At 46.9% G+C, this 15,000-nt stretch overlaps 1 protein-coding gene and 1 non-coding gene across 2 annotated transcripts in view; both read right to left on the bottom strand.

Moving 5' to 3' along the window:
• LOC122246716 (uncharacterized) overlaps positions 1-2,540 on the bottom strand; it is a 3,081-nt gene extending 541 nt beyond the window's left edge. The window contains exons 1-6 of the mRNA XM_086542301.1: positions 2,458-2,540; positions 1,971-2,073; positions 1,524-1,646; positions 1,221-1,364; positions 944-1,053; positions 1-825 (exon numbers count right to left, since the gene is read on the bottom strand). The exon at positions 1-825 is cut by the window's left edge and continues 541 nt beyond it. Of these exons, the coding sequence (XP_086398427.1) occupies positions 375-825; positions 944-1,053; positions 1,221-1,364; positions 1,524-1,646; positions 1,971-2,073; positions 2,458-2,483 (957 nt within the window). The 5' untranslated portion in view covers positions 2,484-2,540 and the 3' untranslated portion in view covers positions 1-374. The remainder of the gene's footprint in view (positions 826-943; positions 1,054-1,220; positions 1,365-1,523; positions 1,647-1,970; positions 2,074-2,457) is intronic.
• A 1,903-nt stretch (positions 2,541-4,443) lies between these two features.
• LOC122246717 (uncharacterized) overlaps positions 4,444-15,000 on the bottom strand; it is a 12,990-nt gene continuing 2,433 nt past the window's right edge. Inside the window, exons 2-6 of the transcript XR_015191419.1 lie at positions 6,471-6,587; positions 6,178-6,300; positions 5,905-6,048; positions 5,623-5,732; positions 4,444-5,505 (exon numbers count right to left, since the gene is read on the bottom strand). This is a non-coding gene — a transcript (uncharacterized LOC122246717). The remainder of the gene's footprint in view (positions 5,506-5,622; positions 5,733-5,904; positions 6,049-6,177; positions 6,301-6,470; positions 6,588-15,000) is intronic.

Here is a 15,000-nt window from a genome sequence, read left to right on the forward strand (position 1 = left end):
AGAAAATGAATATATCTTAATATAATAGCAGTAGGATACTAATAACGATTTGTTGACAACAAGAAATATTTTGTAATTTGGATCTGTCGAAGGTATTGGGTAGTGAAGTAATCATGAATCCTATTTTCTACAGCTCCCTAATGTTTGTGTTTTCGGTTCAGTCCACCGAGTTACTAGCCATGAGTAAAGACGATCCCCTAAGAAATGTAACCTCGGGAAGACTAATATGGTTAATTTATTTTCCTTATTCTGTGTTTCGCTCGATCTGTTTTCACATCTTCTGGCTATTGCATAAGCTGATAGGTAAAATGAGTAAATAATCTGTCCCTGACTATTGCTTCAAATATCACTTGCTGAACGATATTATAAGTTCATTAACAATAATCCTCTATCGTTTTCCCAATCGGTAACATAACGAATATTTTGACGTCGCACTGCTTCTCGAAGCCCAGTTTCCGGTGGTAGCTGATGGAGGCGCTGTTGGAGCCGTCCACGACTGAGCGCACCGGCAGGTCCTTCTGACGAAGCCTCTCGGCCATGGTGAGCGTCAACGCCGTGCCCAGACCGTGGCGCCGGTGCTCGGGCATGGTGAAGATGCTACCCAAGAAGCCAATGTGATACAGAAAGCCCCATGAGACAAGGACACTTCCAGTCTCGGGACCATCGCCGTCCTTTGGCAGGTGGCTGCGGATGGCCGCGGAAGGCAGCTTGGTCGCCAGGGACTCCAGGCCTCGTTGGGTCTCGGTCCATTTGTATTTCCATTGCGAGACGAGTTTTGGTATGTCCTTCGGCCGGAGACTGTCGATCGAATATCCTTCAGGAACTCTGTTGACGTTATATACATATCCCTTGAAATCCTTTTCCTCATTGTGCATAAATGCTCTTCATTATTGTTAAACAGACATTTACATAAATAGCTACTAACACATACGATATAACTTACCTGAAATGTGGAACCTTCGTGCTGTCCATAGAAAAAAGATGCCCATCAAGTACCTCGTAACTCCACATCTGACCGGTTGCAAGAGTTCCATCTTTCATGTATTGTTGGAACTGAAAATCAGAGTCATTATATCAGTCATCTGAAACACTGAGTTGATTGAAGTCTCTGTATAGTAATACTTAAATAAAAATGCACGACCTTCCCACGTACAGTCCTATGAAGTCAGAAATACGCTTACTTACTAAAAAAAAAACGTAATCTTTAGTAAGTTACTAACCTTATTGTAAACATCAACAGGACTAACTCTGAAGTAAACCGGAGCAGACCAGTCCCAGCGAGGCAGTGTCCTCAGCATCCTTGCAACATCCAGGTCTTCCTCCTTCTCTGTGTCCCAGAAAACTGTTATACTCTGCATGTTTGTCTGTTGATAGAATTAGGATTTGAGAGTCGTGCTTATAGAAACCTCCATATTACTGATTCTGGGCACTTCCTTGTAACCATTATCACCGTTGCCATCGCTATTTATCACACACACATGCACATACACTGTATTTAAACAAACATATGCTTGTACCCGTACTTGTGAGCTCGAAGGCGTGACAACGACGAGGGACGAAGGCTGAAGAGTGTCAGGAACGAACACTTTCAGATCAAGTATTTCTTGTACTTGGCATTTGAGCATAACGTCAATGAACCCGTGGATCTGTTGGGAGAACCGAGAGTTTTAAAAAGGTTTTACAAGAAAATCTTGGTAAATTGAGTACATGCAATGAGAAAATAGCATAAGATTACTAAAACTAAAAGCTTAGATATGTTAATTAAGGTAAGGAATATGAGGCTTACCCCGGCAGAGTAAGGTAAGGAGTATGAGGCAAGGAATACGAGGCTTACCCCGGCAGAGTAAGGTAAGGAGTATGAGGCTTACCCCGGCAGAGTAAGGCAAGGAATACGAGGCTTACCCCGGCAGAGTAAGGCAAGGAATACGAGGCTCACCCCGGCAGAGTAAGGTAAGGAGTATGAGGCTTACCCCGGCAGAGTAAGGCAGATACTGGGTCATCCTGTCCCGGAGAGCCACGAGCTCCTCCTCCGCCGACACCCGACGCAGGGTCGCCATAGTGCCTGAAGGCGTGCTGCAATGTGTCGTATATGTATATGTATATATATATATATATATATATATATATATATATATATATATATATATATATATATATATATATATATGTATATATATATATATATATATATATATATATATATATATATATATATATATATATATATATATATATTTACACACACACACACACACACACACATATATATATCTATCTCTCTCTCTCTCTCTCTCTCTCTCTCTCTATATATATATATATATATATATATATATATATATATATATATATATATCTATCTATCTATCTATCTATCTATATATATATATATATATATATATATATATATATATATATAAATGAACACCAGAAAGTACTCTATTCCTAGGTCCCACTCACCTGTTCCGGCACGGAGACCACGGCATCGTCTGGCTTGAACAGCCTCGCTTCTTGTCTTGTCTTCTTCGCTTCTTAATCAGCGATGACCTCGAGTTGCATATCGAGCTGAGGTGCCAGTTACTCGATTATCGGTGAACATTTCCCGATGAATGGATCATTACCTTTTGATAATTTGTGTATAAACAGGTTGGCTTAATAAGTGTGGATGAGGTGTAATTCTGTGTTGGAAGTAGAAACGGAGAAATGTCCATCAGAAATGGCATCGAGTTGATGAATTGAACGTTTTGTCAATCTTTCGTCCTGGTACTTGCGTGCTTGGTCTTTCGTGTACTAGGAATCTGGTCATTGCACTTTAAAATATTCTGACGATAGAGATGAGGTTTATGTAACTTTAAGAGTACCATACGCCAGTGCACATGTGCGTGCATATATGCATATATATATATATATATATATATATATATATATATATATATATATATATATATATATATATATAATATACATATATGCGCACACGCACTCACACATACACACATACACACCCATCTATGTAGGTATATATATATAATATATGTATATATATATATATATATATATATATATATATATATATATACAAATATACATACATATATATATATATATATATATATATATATATATATATATATATATATATATATATGTATATGTATATGTATATGTATAAGTATATGTATATGTATATACATGTATGTATATGTATATGTATATGTAACTATATAAATATTTGTATATATATGTATATGTATATACATATATACATACACACATATATATATATATATATATATATATATATATATATATATATATATATATATATATATATGTATGTATGTATGTACATGTATATACATACATACATATACATATATATATATATATATATATATATATATATATATATGTATATGTATATATATATATATATATATACATATATATAATCAAAGTATCTATTTCAGCAATAACTAAAACAGCATTTATGAAATTATTTTTAAGTTATTTGACAAACTACTAACAATTAAGTAGATCTTATATTGCCCAGTTTATCTCGCTCTCTGACAGATACAATCCCTTCACCCTCGGGAGAAGCGGTCTTGGGTGACCCTCTAATCGACCTCGCTTTTCACCCTAACGGAACAAAACATCGTCGTGACGGACAAACTTCGACCTTAAAGGATTCTGACCACTCTGCCGGAAGTCGCTCGGAAGGGGCGGCCTCGACCTCCGACTATTACCCCTTCGGCCAATCAGAGTCGAGTCAAGCCATGCCCTCGACCAATGAGCGAGGTTAACCCGATTCCCCCACCCCCTCGAAAATGACCTTGCATGCCCTAATTGAAACATATTGTCCTCAGATTTTCATTAGATTCAATCAGATTAGATTAGAGTTCTCTCTCAGAGATCAGTTCTCGTGCGCCGACTCTTCCCTCAAGGACAGAGGGTCTCGTACTTTTTGTCCTTCGAGATAACAGGTAGATTTGATCTGGGATTAGTTGACTTATCTTCATATACTACATTACTGTCATGTGTTTTTTTTAGTGTTCTTGATATATTTATAATTCAGATCTCTTAATCTTTCCTGTAGGTCATAGCTTTTATCTATAGTGCATGTTTCGTGTCCTTCTTGTTACTGTATGTACTGTTATATAACTTGAGTTATAGAATATTGACATTTGATGTGATACGTGTTTCATGATCGCCGACCATTAATACTTGCGTTAAGTAGTTGTCTTGTCTAGTGTATATACATTCACTTATAGGAGTTTCGATATATACACTACTTTGACACACACACACATACATATGTGTATAATATACCTCCCTGACCCGGAGTCGAACCTTTACCCCCCTCAGGAATAACCCGAGAGAGCAGTACTAAACCAAATAGACCACACGACCCACCAAAAGGATTGTCAAACAAGGATCATGCTAGCTCCATAGAATTTATCTCTTTATTCATACAGACAATCACCGGGGGCACTCGGTGGCTTTGGCTCAGAAATTCAGCTACTTGGCCAGGTGACCTGAGGTTGCTATATAAGATGGAATAATGCAATGGCGCATTGCGTTATCCCATAGTTTAGAAATATCTATATTCATAGTTTAATTTGTCACAACTATTTAACATTCTATTTAGGTGCATCAAAAGGTTAAAAGAAAGATATTTAAATGTTCTTAGTGTTTCTGTTTTTCATATACTTATGACATGGAACGATTGGTCTGGTCGAAATTGTTTGATATAAATCACCCTAGACCAGTGGGTCTCAACCTGCGGTCCTGGCAAGAATCTAGGGGGTCATGGAGGGCTCTTATAAATTGTGAGATTCCAAAGTGTTAGGAATCCACAGTAAACAAAACCTCAATTACTTCGAAAAAAAATTGGCAGTCAGCAGAATCTTGTGTACTTCTGCCATGAAAACTTACTTGGTTGGAAGCACAGACAGTCTGTTGCGCTTTCGGGAAGACTGATTTCTTATTCCCCATCTTCCTTGGACTATTTGTTTATTGTATATAATCCTCCACCATTTTCCCAATCGGTTTCCCAATAAGTTCATTAACAATAATCCTCTATCGTTTTCCCAATCGGCAACATAACGAATATTTTGACGTCGCACTGCTGCTCGAAGCCCAGTTTCCGGTGGTAGCTGATGGAGGCGCTGTTGGAGCCACGGCAGGTCCTTCTGACGAAGCCTCTCGGCCATGGTGAGCGTCAACGCCGTGCCCAGACCGCGGCGCCGGTGCTCGGGCAGCGTGAAGATGCTGCCCAGGGAGCCAATGTGGTACAGGAAGCCCCAGGAAACAAGGACGCTTCCAGTTTCCTCCGAGGCGGGACCATCGCCGTCCTTTGGCAGGTGGCTGCGGATGGCCGCGGAAGGCAGCTTGGTTACGAGGGACTCCAGGCCTTCTGAAGTCTCGTTCCATCTGCGTGTCCATTGTGAAACGATGGTTGGTATGTCCTTCGGTCGGAGACTGTCGATCGAATATCCTTCAGGAACTCTGTTGATGTAATATACACATCCTTTAAAATCCTTTTCCTCATTGTGCATAAATGCTCTTCATATTTTTAAACAGACATTTACATAAATAGCTGCTAACATATACGATATAACTTACCTGAAACGTGGAACTTTCGTGCTGTCCATAGAAAAAAGATGCCCATCAAGTACCTCATAACTCCACATCTGACCGGTTGCAAGAGTTCCATCTTTTATGTATTGCTGGAACTGAAAATCAATGTCACTACATCAGTTATCTGAAACGCTGATTTAACTTTAAATAAATTCTTTTCTGTGTATAGCCATCGAAATTCAGAAAGCAATCATCCAAACTAACTAAACGACATGAGACCCTAGTCATCTAGAACGTACTGATTTATGAGCAGCTCAAACTGCTCACCTTATTGTAAACAGCCACTGGACTAAATTTGAAGTAAACCGGAGCAGACCAGTCCCAGCGAGGCAGTGTCCTCAGCATCCTTGCAACATCCTGGTCTTCCTCCTTCTCTGTGTCCCAGAAAACCGTCGCGCTCTGTATGTTTGGCTGTTGATGGTGAAAGGGTATGAGGGTCTTGCTTTAAAGCTATTGTTAAAAGCCTTTTACTTCATTAATGCTATCAAGTATCGTCATCATATATCACACACACATATTTATGTATGAATGCACACATACCTGTGAACATGAAGGCGTGACAACGGCAAGGGACGAAGGCTGAAGAGTGTCAGGAACGAACACTTTCAGATCAAGTATTTCTTGTACTTGGCATTTGAGCATAACGTCAATGAACCCGTGGATCTGTTGGGAGAACCGAGAGTTTAAAAAAAGTTTTACAAGAAACTCCTGGTAAATCGAATATATGCAATGAGACAATAGCATAAGATTACTAACTCTGGATGTTTAGATTTGTTAAGTTAAGGAATACGAGGCTCACCCCGGCAGAGTAAGGCAAGGAATACGAGGCTTACCCCGGCAGAGTAAGGCAGATACTGGGTCATCCTGTCCCGGAGAGCCACGAGCTCCTCCTCCGCTGACACCCGACGCAGGGTCGCCATAGTGCCAGTCGCCGTGTCGACGTCGTTTGCCTTGTGGAAAAACGTCTTTAAAAGTCAACTTCTCACCTAATCATCTTACCTCATTGGGAATGACTATAAATCTATTTGCTCCAGACCGTATCCCCCGCAATAAGGAACCGCCTTGTCGTGGCGCGGGGGCTTGAACTCCTTCCTCGGAAGAGCCCGTTCTAGAATTGGCCAGTCTCTCCCTCCCGTTGAGGTGGCCTTCTAGCGGTTGATTCTCCGAGGAAGGACGACTAAGCGTTCCTAGGTGCTGATCTAGTAGGTGGGATCACACCCCCCCCTGGTCCTCCCCCCAGGGGGGCACTCACCTGCCCACGTGTTTGCCGTGCGTGGCGCCCCTGTGCGCTGGGAGACGGGAGTCCTGGAGGTTGAGCGATGCCGTGTATGAGTACGCCCTGCGGCTAGCAACACGCCTCTTTGGTCCCCTATTCCAGCAAGACGGGTGGCCTGATCTTGGCTCGATTAGGTCAATCGGCTGGTCTCTCTTTTGAGCTAGGCTAGGGTCAAGCAGCTCCTGTCTTGCAGGCAATCGCATGTATTTGCGAATGCCATCAATGCGAGGCAGGGGTTGCGTATATCCTCCCACCACCCCTGTGGCTTCTGAGCATGGTCTCAGTGCACAGCTTCCCCTTGTTGGACTCCGTGGTGGGTGGGGGCGTGGGAGGATGAATTGAACACTACATATATGGCATCTCATTCAAAAAAACCCCTGACTGACCCCCACGTTGACGAACCTGGCATGAAGATGACCAAGGCTGTCACCTTGGAACCTTTTAAGGTCCTTGGTGACAAAAGTAAAAAGTTGGGAAAGGCTCTGGCGTCGGTTCAGAGAAAGCCTACCCAAGAGCCTCGGGCTGGACCCTCCAAACCAGCCCTTGGCACTGACAAGTCTCTGGCGTCTGTTCAGAAGACGAGTCAAGCTAAAAATGGAAGCCAGACAGGACCCTCCAACCCTGCTGGCCCCACTGCCAAAATTCCGGCGTCGGTTCGGAAGGCAGGCATTAAGCGTCCTCGGCCGGCTACAGACTCGGAGGGCGAGTCTGTAGCCCCGAGTCGGTTCCCCCAGTTTAGGGTTCCCCCTAAACCGGAAGGATTCGACAACGCTTATCAGATGGTACGGGCTCTGGAAACCCAGAGACAGTGCCGTCTGACGATTAGAATTGCCAAAGACAAAGGCATGATAATCATCCCTAAGGACCAGTCCACTCTCACCTTCCTCCAGGAGACTGACAAGCTCCAGGACGGACGGAAGGTGAGTTTGGCGGCCCTGACTTCTGATGAGAGGAAGTCCAAGATGGTGCTTCTTGGCTTCCCTCAGATGTATGACCTTGAGGTCATCACCGCCCATCCCAAGGTGGTGGGAGCTTCCCGACTTTCCAAAGGGAAGCACCCAACCAGGCAAGTCCTGGTCACCTTGAAGGGAGCCCCAGTAGTGTCCTTGGACCTTGGTAATTGGGGCTCCTACAACCTCAGGACATATGTCCCTGACCCGCTCCGTTGCTTCACGTGTCAGAAGTACGGACACCACCAGGCCACTTGCTCTGCAAAGCCGAAGTGTGGTGTCTGTAGTCAGGCACACAGCACGGAGGTGTGCCTCAAAGCACACAAGGATGGCAAGCGGGACACTACTGCCAAGTGTCCCAACTGCCACAAAAAGCACCATGCCTGGAGCCTCGGATGTTCCGTCAGGAAGGAAGAGGCTCTACGGCGACAAGAGGTCGTTGCAAAACGACCGGACTTTGTTCCTGCCCCTCCAGGCACTTACGTCTGGGGGCAGAACAAAGGGGTAAGGGCTCCCCCCCCTCCTAAGAGGAAGGAAGCACCGCCCAAAACAAAACCACCACCGGACACCTCCAACACAAAGGAGTTTCCGGCCCTGGTGGGTGTTCCAAGACGGAAACAGACCCGGAAGGGGTCTGGGAACACACCAAAGGCCACCCCAAGAGCGGAGAGTCAAACTCTGTTTACGGAGAATGACTTGACGCTCCTGCTGACGGCAGTTGTCACAGCAGTTGCGTCAGCATTGGGACGGACCAGTGAAGAGACGGAGAAGGCGGTCGAGGTCGCCGTCACGGCAATGACCCAGACTGTCGCTGCCCTGAAGGAAAGGGATGTAAGGCCCAAGGCCTCTACACCCAATCCAACTCAGGGCGAGACTCCTCTCCCCACAAACCCCCAGGGCGAGACTTGTCTCCCCACCCAACCCGCGGCCAAGACCACACTGGCAGAGCCTGAACCCAAACCCCAAAGGGCGAGGAAGCCACGACCATCCAGAGTGAAGGTCAAGGCGACCAGGGGTTCTCCACCTCCCAGGAGACCCAGCCCTTCTAATGGCTCGACCTGTCCTGACGACAGTGACGAGTCCAGTGAGGAAATCACGATCAGTGAGGAACTCACCAAGGAGTTGTCAGACTCCGAAATGTCTGACGTTACCCACACTGGGGCGTCAGACACTGAGACCGATTATGTCGACGTCATTGACGACGCAGACTTAATGGACTCAGATTAGCACAATGGCTCCTAATCTAAGCATACTGCAGTGGAATATCAACAGCTTTTCCCGGAGGAATGCCCTTCTCCACGCGATCGTGCGATCTCGGAACATTGACATTGTCATGCTCCAGGAGACTTTAACAGGAGACACTGTTCGCTTCTCAGGATATCATCCCTTTGTGTTGCCCTCTAGCGAAGGCACCAGAGGTTTGATTACCCTCGTGAAGTCGAATATTCCCTGCTCCCTGATTGCCGATCCTGTGCAGTGTGGAGAAGGTGTTGAACTCCTAGCAGTTGAGATCCATATGGCTGGGGGTCCCCTCAAGCTGTACAATGTGTACAGCAGGCCAACCTGTAGGAGCTTAGATATTAGTGAAGTCTGTGCTGCTGCGGCACACGAGCCAATTCTCATAGGGGGAGACTTCAATGCCCACCACCCCATCCTGGCTCCCACGCGGAACCGGGATGCGGCAGGCTATCACATAGCCGCGGTGCTTGAGTCATGCCCCGAGATTGCTCTCCTCAACAACCAGGAGCCTACGCACGTTGGCGGGGGGGTCCTTGACCTTACCTTTGTCACTGCGGCCTTGGTCGAGAGGATTCGTTGGTCTGTGGACAACACTACCACGAGCGATCACTATGGGATAGTCACCACCATCTTGGATGCTGGCCCAGCCCCTGTGCCCCAGCACAATCCTCGATGGAAGGTGGACAGGGCCAACTGGAAAGCTTTCCAGAGGCCTGGCCAGGTGCCTCAGAACCAGTGAATTCTCACATAATGATAATGTGGATACACTTGAGGCAAGACTAGTTAATGCCATAGACGAGGCAGCCTCAGAGACCATTCCCAAAACTCGTCCGTGGTCCAGGTGTTTTAAAGACGCCTGGTACTACAATGATGAGGTGAAGGAGGTCAACCACAGAATCAATATGTGCAGAAGACACTTCCGCAGACAGAGAACCCCTGAGAACCACGCTCTTTTGAGAGAGGCTCTCAGGGATGCTCAGGAAACTGCTAAGAGGGTAAAGCTGGAAAAGTGGCTGGAGTGGTGTGAGTCCTTTGGCCACCAAACCTCCCTTACAGAGCTGTGGAACCGCATCAGACGGGCCACAAATCGCTTAGCCCCCAGAATGACCCACCATGACCCGCGGTCGGAGGCGGAGAGACTGGCACTCGAGTTCTCTGCAAGAACAAGTAGCGCCGGTCTACCAGCAGAGTTGAGGGCATGCCAAGAGGAACTGCTTCCAGGCAGGCATGCCCTCATCAGAGAAAAGGCGGTCGAGCCTGATGATGCCGATGCCATGTTCTCTCTGAGGGAACTAAGGCGAACATATAAGACCAGTTCGCGGTCAGCCCCGGGCTGTGATGGGATCTCCTACCCCATCATTTCCCACCTAGGACTTGAAGGTGAGCTTGCACTCTTGCATCTTATCAACAGGTCCTGGGAGACTTCCTCACTACCACAGTGCTGGAAGAGGGCTGACATAGTTCCCATCCCTAAACCAAAGGAGCCGGGTCGGTACCGCCCCATCTCTCTACTCAGCTGTCTGGGAAAGACGGCAGAGAGAATGGTACTGAACCGGCTCCAATGGAAGCTGGGACCTCCACATGAACACCTACATGGGTTCACAAGAGGTAAGAGCACTGCTCACAGTATAGCCACTTTACTGAGCACTGTCAGCAAAACCAGATCTGTCATTGTTTTCCTGGACCTGGAGAAGGCCTTTGAACTGGCGAGCCCACTTGCCATTCAAGAGGTCCTGATCCGCAAAGGAATCAAGGGCAGACTGCTTGCCTGGATTGGTGACTACTTTCGGGACAGAACTGCCAGAGTGAAGTTCCAAGGTCACCTTTCCAGGCATCTACCCCTGGAGAATGGCACTCCACAAGGGGGGGTCCTCAGCCCGGCTCTGTTTAACACCCTCATGTTAAGCATCCTCGACATTCCACTCCCAGTGGGGTGCAAGATCATCTCATATGCAGATGATCTGGCAATTATCTCTGTTGGGAGGAAGAATGAGAATTTAATCAGAAAGACCCAGCGTTGTCTGGATCTAATGTCTGAGGAATGCCGCAGAGTCGGGCTTAAGATCTCAGCAGCCAAATCGAAGGCAATGGCGCTGAAACAGGATGTCCGAGACCAAAGGCTGCGAGTCCAAGGGATAGAGCTAGAGTGGGTTAATGTCTTCCAATACCTGGGTGTATGGGTTGACAGTAAGCTTACTTTCCGCTCGGAGGTTCAATACCTCCTAGAACGGACCAAGGCAAGACTCTCTGTCATGAGAGCTCTGTCAGGGCGGCGCTTAGGGGCTGGCCACTGTGTACTAAGATCCTTCTATGTGCACGCTGTCCGTCCCATTGTGGACTACGCCTCCGTCGCCCTGATTACGGTCAAGCCTGGACTACGGCAAAGGCTTGACGTCATGCAAAACGATGCCGCCAGGATCATTCTGGGTGCTCCTATATGGGCTAAGGTTGCCAACCTCCTCTTGGAGGCCAACCTTTTCCCTCTGGACATCCGGATCGATCAGATGGCGGCTCAGTTTCTTGCCAAAGTCTTACAGTCCCCGTCGGACTCGCAGCTAAGACAAAAAGTGCAGCGTCGGCTCGTACAGAACCATGAACTCTTTGCCAACAACTCCTGGCTGTCTCATACAGCCAGGGTGTTGATACGCTTTGAGCTCAAGGAGACTCTGTTGGTCAAGGGCATGGACCTCCCCCACCCTGACTATGCCACAGCCCCGCCGTGGGCAAGATCCTTGATAGAGTATTCTGTCATGAACCTGTCAAGGAGAAAGACTCAGTATTCTCCGTCTCTTTTGAAGGCTGAGGCGGAGAGGAACATTGCAGAAATCACTCCACCAGGTAGTAAAACCTACTTCACGGATGGTTCTGTAGACCCCATTTCCCACACTGCAGGCGCCGGCTTTGCAGCAAGGGACGTAGCACAAGCTATGAGGGTGTCCGACAATGCCTCCTCGCTCCAAGCAGAGGCTGTCGCTATTATGGGAGCCCTAGCCCATGCAGCCCAGACGGACGGGCATGTTGTCATACATACAGACTCTAGGGCCGCCATTGACAGCCTGCAGCAAAGCACGCCCCTTGATAACGTTTACCTTCTGACCACGATTCTCACTATTGCTCAGAGAATCCTGGATCAGGGTAGACGCATTATCATCAACTGGATTCCAAGCCATGTTGGTATTAAAGGGAACGATGTAGCTGACAGGCTAGCGGAGGAAGGCAGGAAAAAACCCTTGAGTAATCTTGTGGTGCATCCTAGCCGAGAACTGCTAAGGCGTAAGTTGATGGCTGCAGGGCAGGTCGGTGCCCTGCAGCGCCACAGAGAGGAAGCGAGAACCTCCCCCTCGGCCAGCTGGTACTCAGACGCCACAGGCTATGAGTCGCTGATACTCTCTAACAGAATACCAAGGCGAGCCGAAGTCAGTCTTCACAGACTGAGATTAGGCTACCCTTGTGCGTGGCAACTCATACCCACCATTGGGCATGATGAGCGACGCTGCAGCCATTGTGGCGCGCCGGACGCCAATTTAGAGCACTATCTGATGGAATGCGAGCACACTCGCTTCCTCAGGCAGGGCCCTGAGACGACAGCCGCCGGGTTGGTAAGGCGGCTATGCCTATTGCTTTCCCCGTGGCAACTGGAGCGCCTTCAGGCAATCCAACCGCCACGGTAAGCATTCAGTTATGATGATCAGATGAGTCAGCACTTATAGCTGGCAGAGGCCGGGCCGCCTCGTGCATATAGCCCGGGCGAAGGAAAGCCTTCGCAAATCTCTCTGAACTGAACTGAACTCCAGACCGTATGCAGGCCCGGATGGCTGCAATTCCTTTTGGTGGCCACCGCCAGGTGCCTCCGCCTACTGCTTGGCATACGTCTGGCGGCTCATAGTGCCCCTCATTTAATCCGCTTCTTCGTTTTTTCTTGTAGGTACTTCGATTAATATGACCATCATATTTATATTCGACTTTTCTAAAACGATGAATAAGGGCTCAGTCAGACGAGCGGGTTGGCCGCCGCGGGTGCAAGGCGGGTCAGCCGCCGCGGAACCGCTTTTGAAAGAGTTTATATTGATTCCTATGTAAAACGCTGGCTGATGTCACACGGGCGGTCTACCCGCCTGACCGCGGCGGGTGAGACGCATTTCCCCACTTGAAACCGCCGCGGCCAGCCCGCCTGGCTATGTCAGACGAGAGGTTTACCCGCCGCGGCCGCCAGTGCTGGCTGAACCACAGGAGAGGCTGTGTTGTGAGCAACTATGTTCGATACTGAAAAGTTTATATGCGAAATAGAGCTGCGTCCTACCATTTGGGATGTGAGCTCGAAATCTTAAGCTCATTTTTTAACACAACCTTTCGCTGCAACGGCAAGTCTTGAACTGAAGCGGCAGCCGCCTTTACCATGTCACACAGGCGGGTCGGCCGCTAGTAAACCGCAGCGGTTTAGTAGCGGCCGATCCGCCCGTGTGACATGGAAAAGGCGGCCTGACCGCCAGCGGGCAAAAACCGCTCGTCTGACAGAGGCTTAAGGCTTTCGTTATTTTTTGGAAAATTATTATAAACAACAAAGTGATTTGTACGTATAGAAAATCTGTATTTACACACACACACACACACACACACACACACACACACACATATATATATATATATATATATATATATATATATATACATATATATGTGTGTTTGTGCCTAAACACAAAACATTCCGAGTCAGTGGATCTCCAATTGCATCTAATTATCAAAAGGAAGATATAATATTAAACAAAAAATAAGGGGTCGATGAAGGTTACTCAATGTAAAGTATAGTAATTTACCTTAAATTACCTATTTTGGTTGGTATACTCACAATACGTTTTCTATTACTTAAGGGTACACTAATATATCTACTTGAAGATCCTTATATCACCCCTTTGTAAAAGAGATTAATGCATGATCTATGATAATCAAAATGCTAACGATTATGCTACAATAGGTGATGCTGATGATGAAAACATTGATGATAATAACATATACATATAGTAATAATAATAATGACAACATTTCGAGTGAAGAACCGACAGAGGGCAGAGTAAGGGCTCTGTCAGACGAGCGGGTTGGCCGCCGCGGGTGCAAGGCGGGTCAGCCGCCGCGGAACCGCTTTTGAAAGAGTTTATATTGATTCCTATGTAAAACGCTGGCTGATGTCACACGGGCGGTCTACCCGCCTGACCGCGGCGGGTGAGACGCATTTCCCCACTTGAAACCGCCGCGGCCAGCCCGCCTGGCTATGTCAGACGAGAGGTTTACCCGCCGCGGCCGCCAGTGCTGGCTGAACCACAGGATCTCAATGGATTCTTCCAAAAGTGACAGCAGTTCATAAAAGGTTTGGCGGGACATTCGGAAATAATTGAAAAACTTAGTTGGATCATCTTCCAATTCTTTGAATAGGAGATAGTGAGCACCTTCTGTTAAACGGGCACTAGTTATAGGGTGTGCCCATAACCGTCCACGGCGCCGCTGTCGACGTTTCTTTCGAAGCAATAGTGTTAACAACAGCACTTTCTGTTCTAAGCTCATTTTTTAATACAACCTTTCGCTGCAACGGCAAGTCTTGAACTGAAGCGGCAGCCGCCTTTACCATGTCACACGGGCGGGTCGGCCGCTAGTAAACCGCAGCGGTTTAGTAGCGGCCGACCCGCCCGTGTGACATGGAAAAGGCGGCCTGACCGCCAGCGGCCAAAAACCGCTCGTCTGACAGCGGCCTAAAACATGTACAACATAACTGAGCTCTACGAGACCAATATCTTAAAGGCAATTAAAAATATATATAATTAGTTGATGGTGTTAAATAAAGACAAAACTACAAAGCAAACTGCGATTATATGGAAGCTTGTCGTGTTCTAGATATGGAGAGACGAT

This window comes from Penaeus japonicus, unplaced genomic scaffold (assembly GCF_977035675.1).
Source record: "Penaeus japonicus unplaced genomic scaffold, GWHDUDI00000001_assembly GWHDUDI00000012, whole genome shotgun sequence".
In the NCBI taxonomy this organism is placed as follows: Eukaryota; Metazoa; Arthropoda; class Malacostraca; order Decapoda; family Penaeidae; genus Penaeus; species Penaeus japonicus.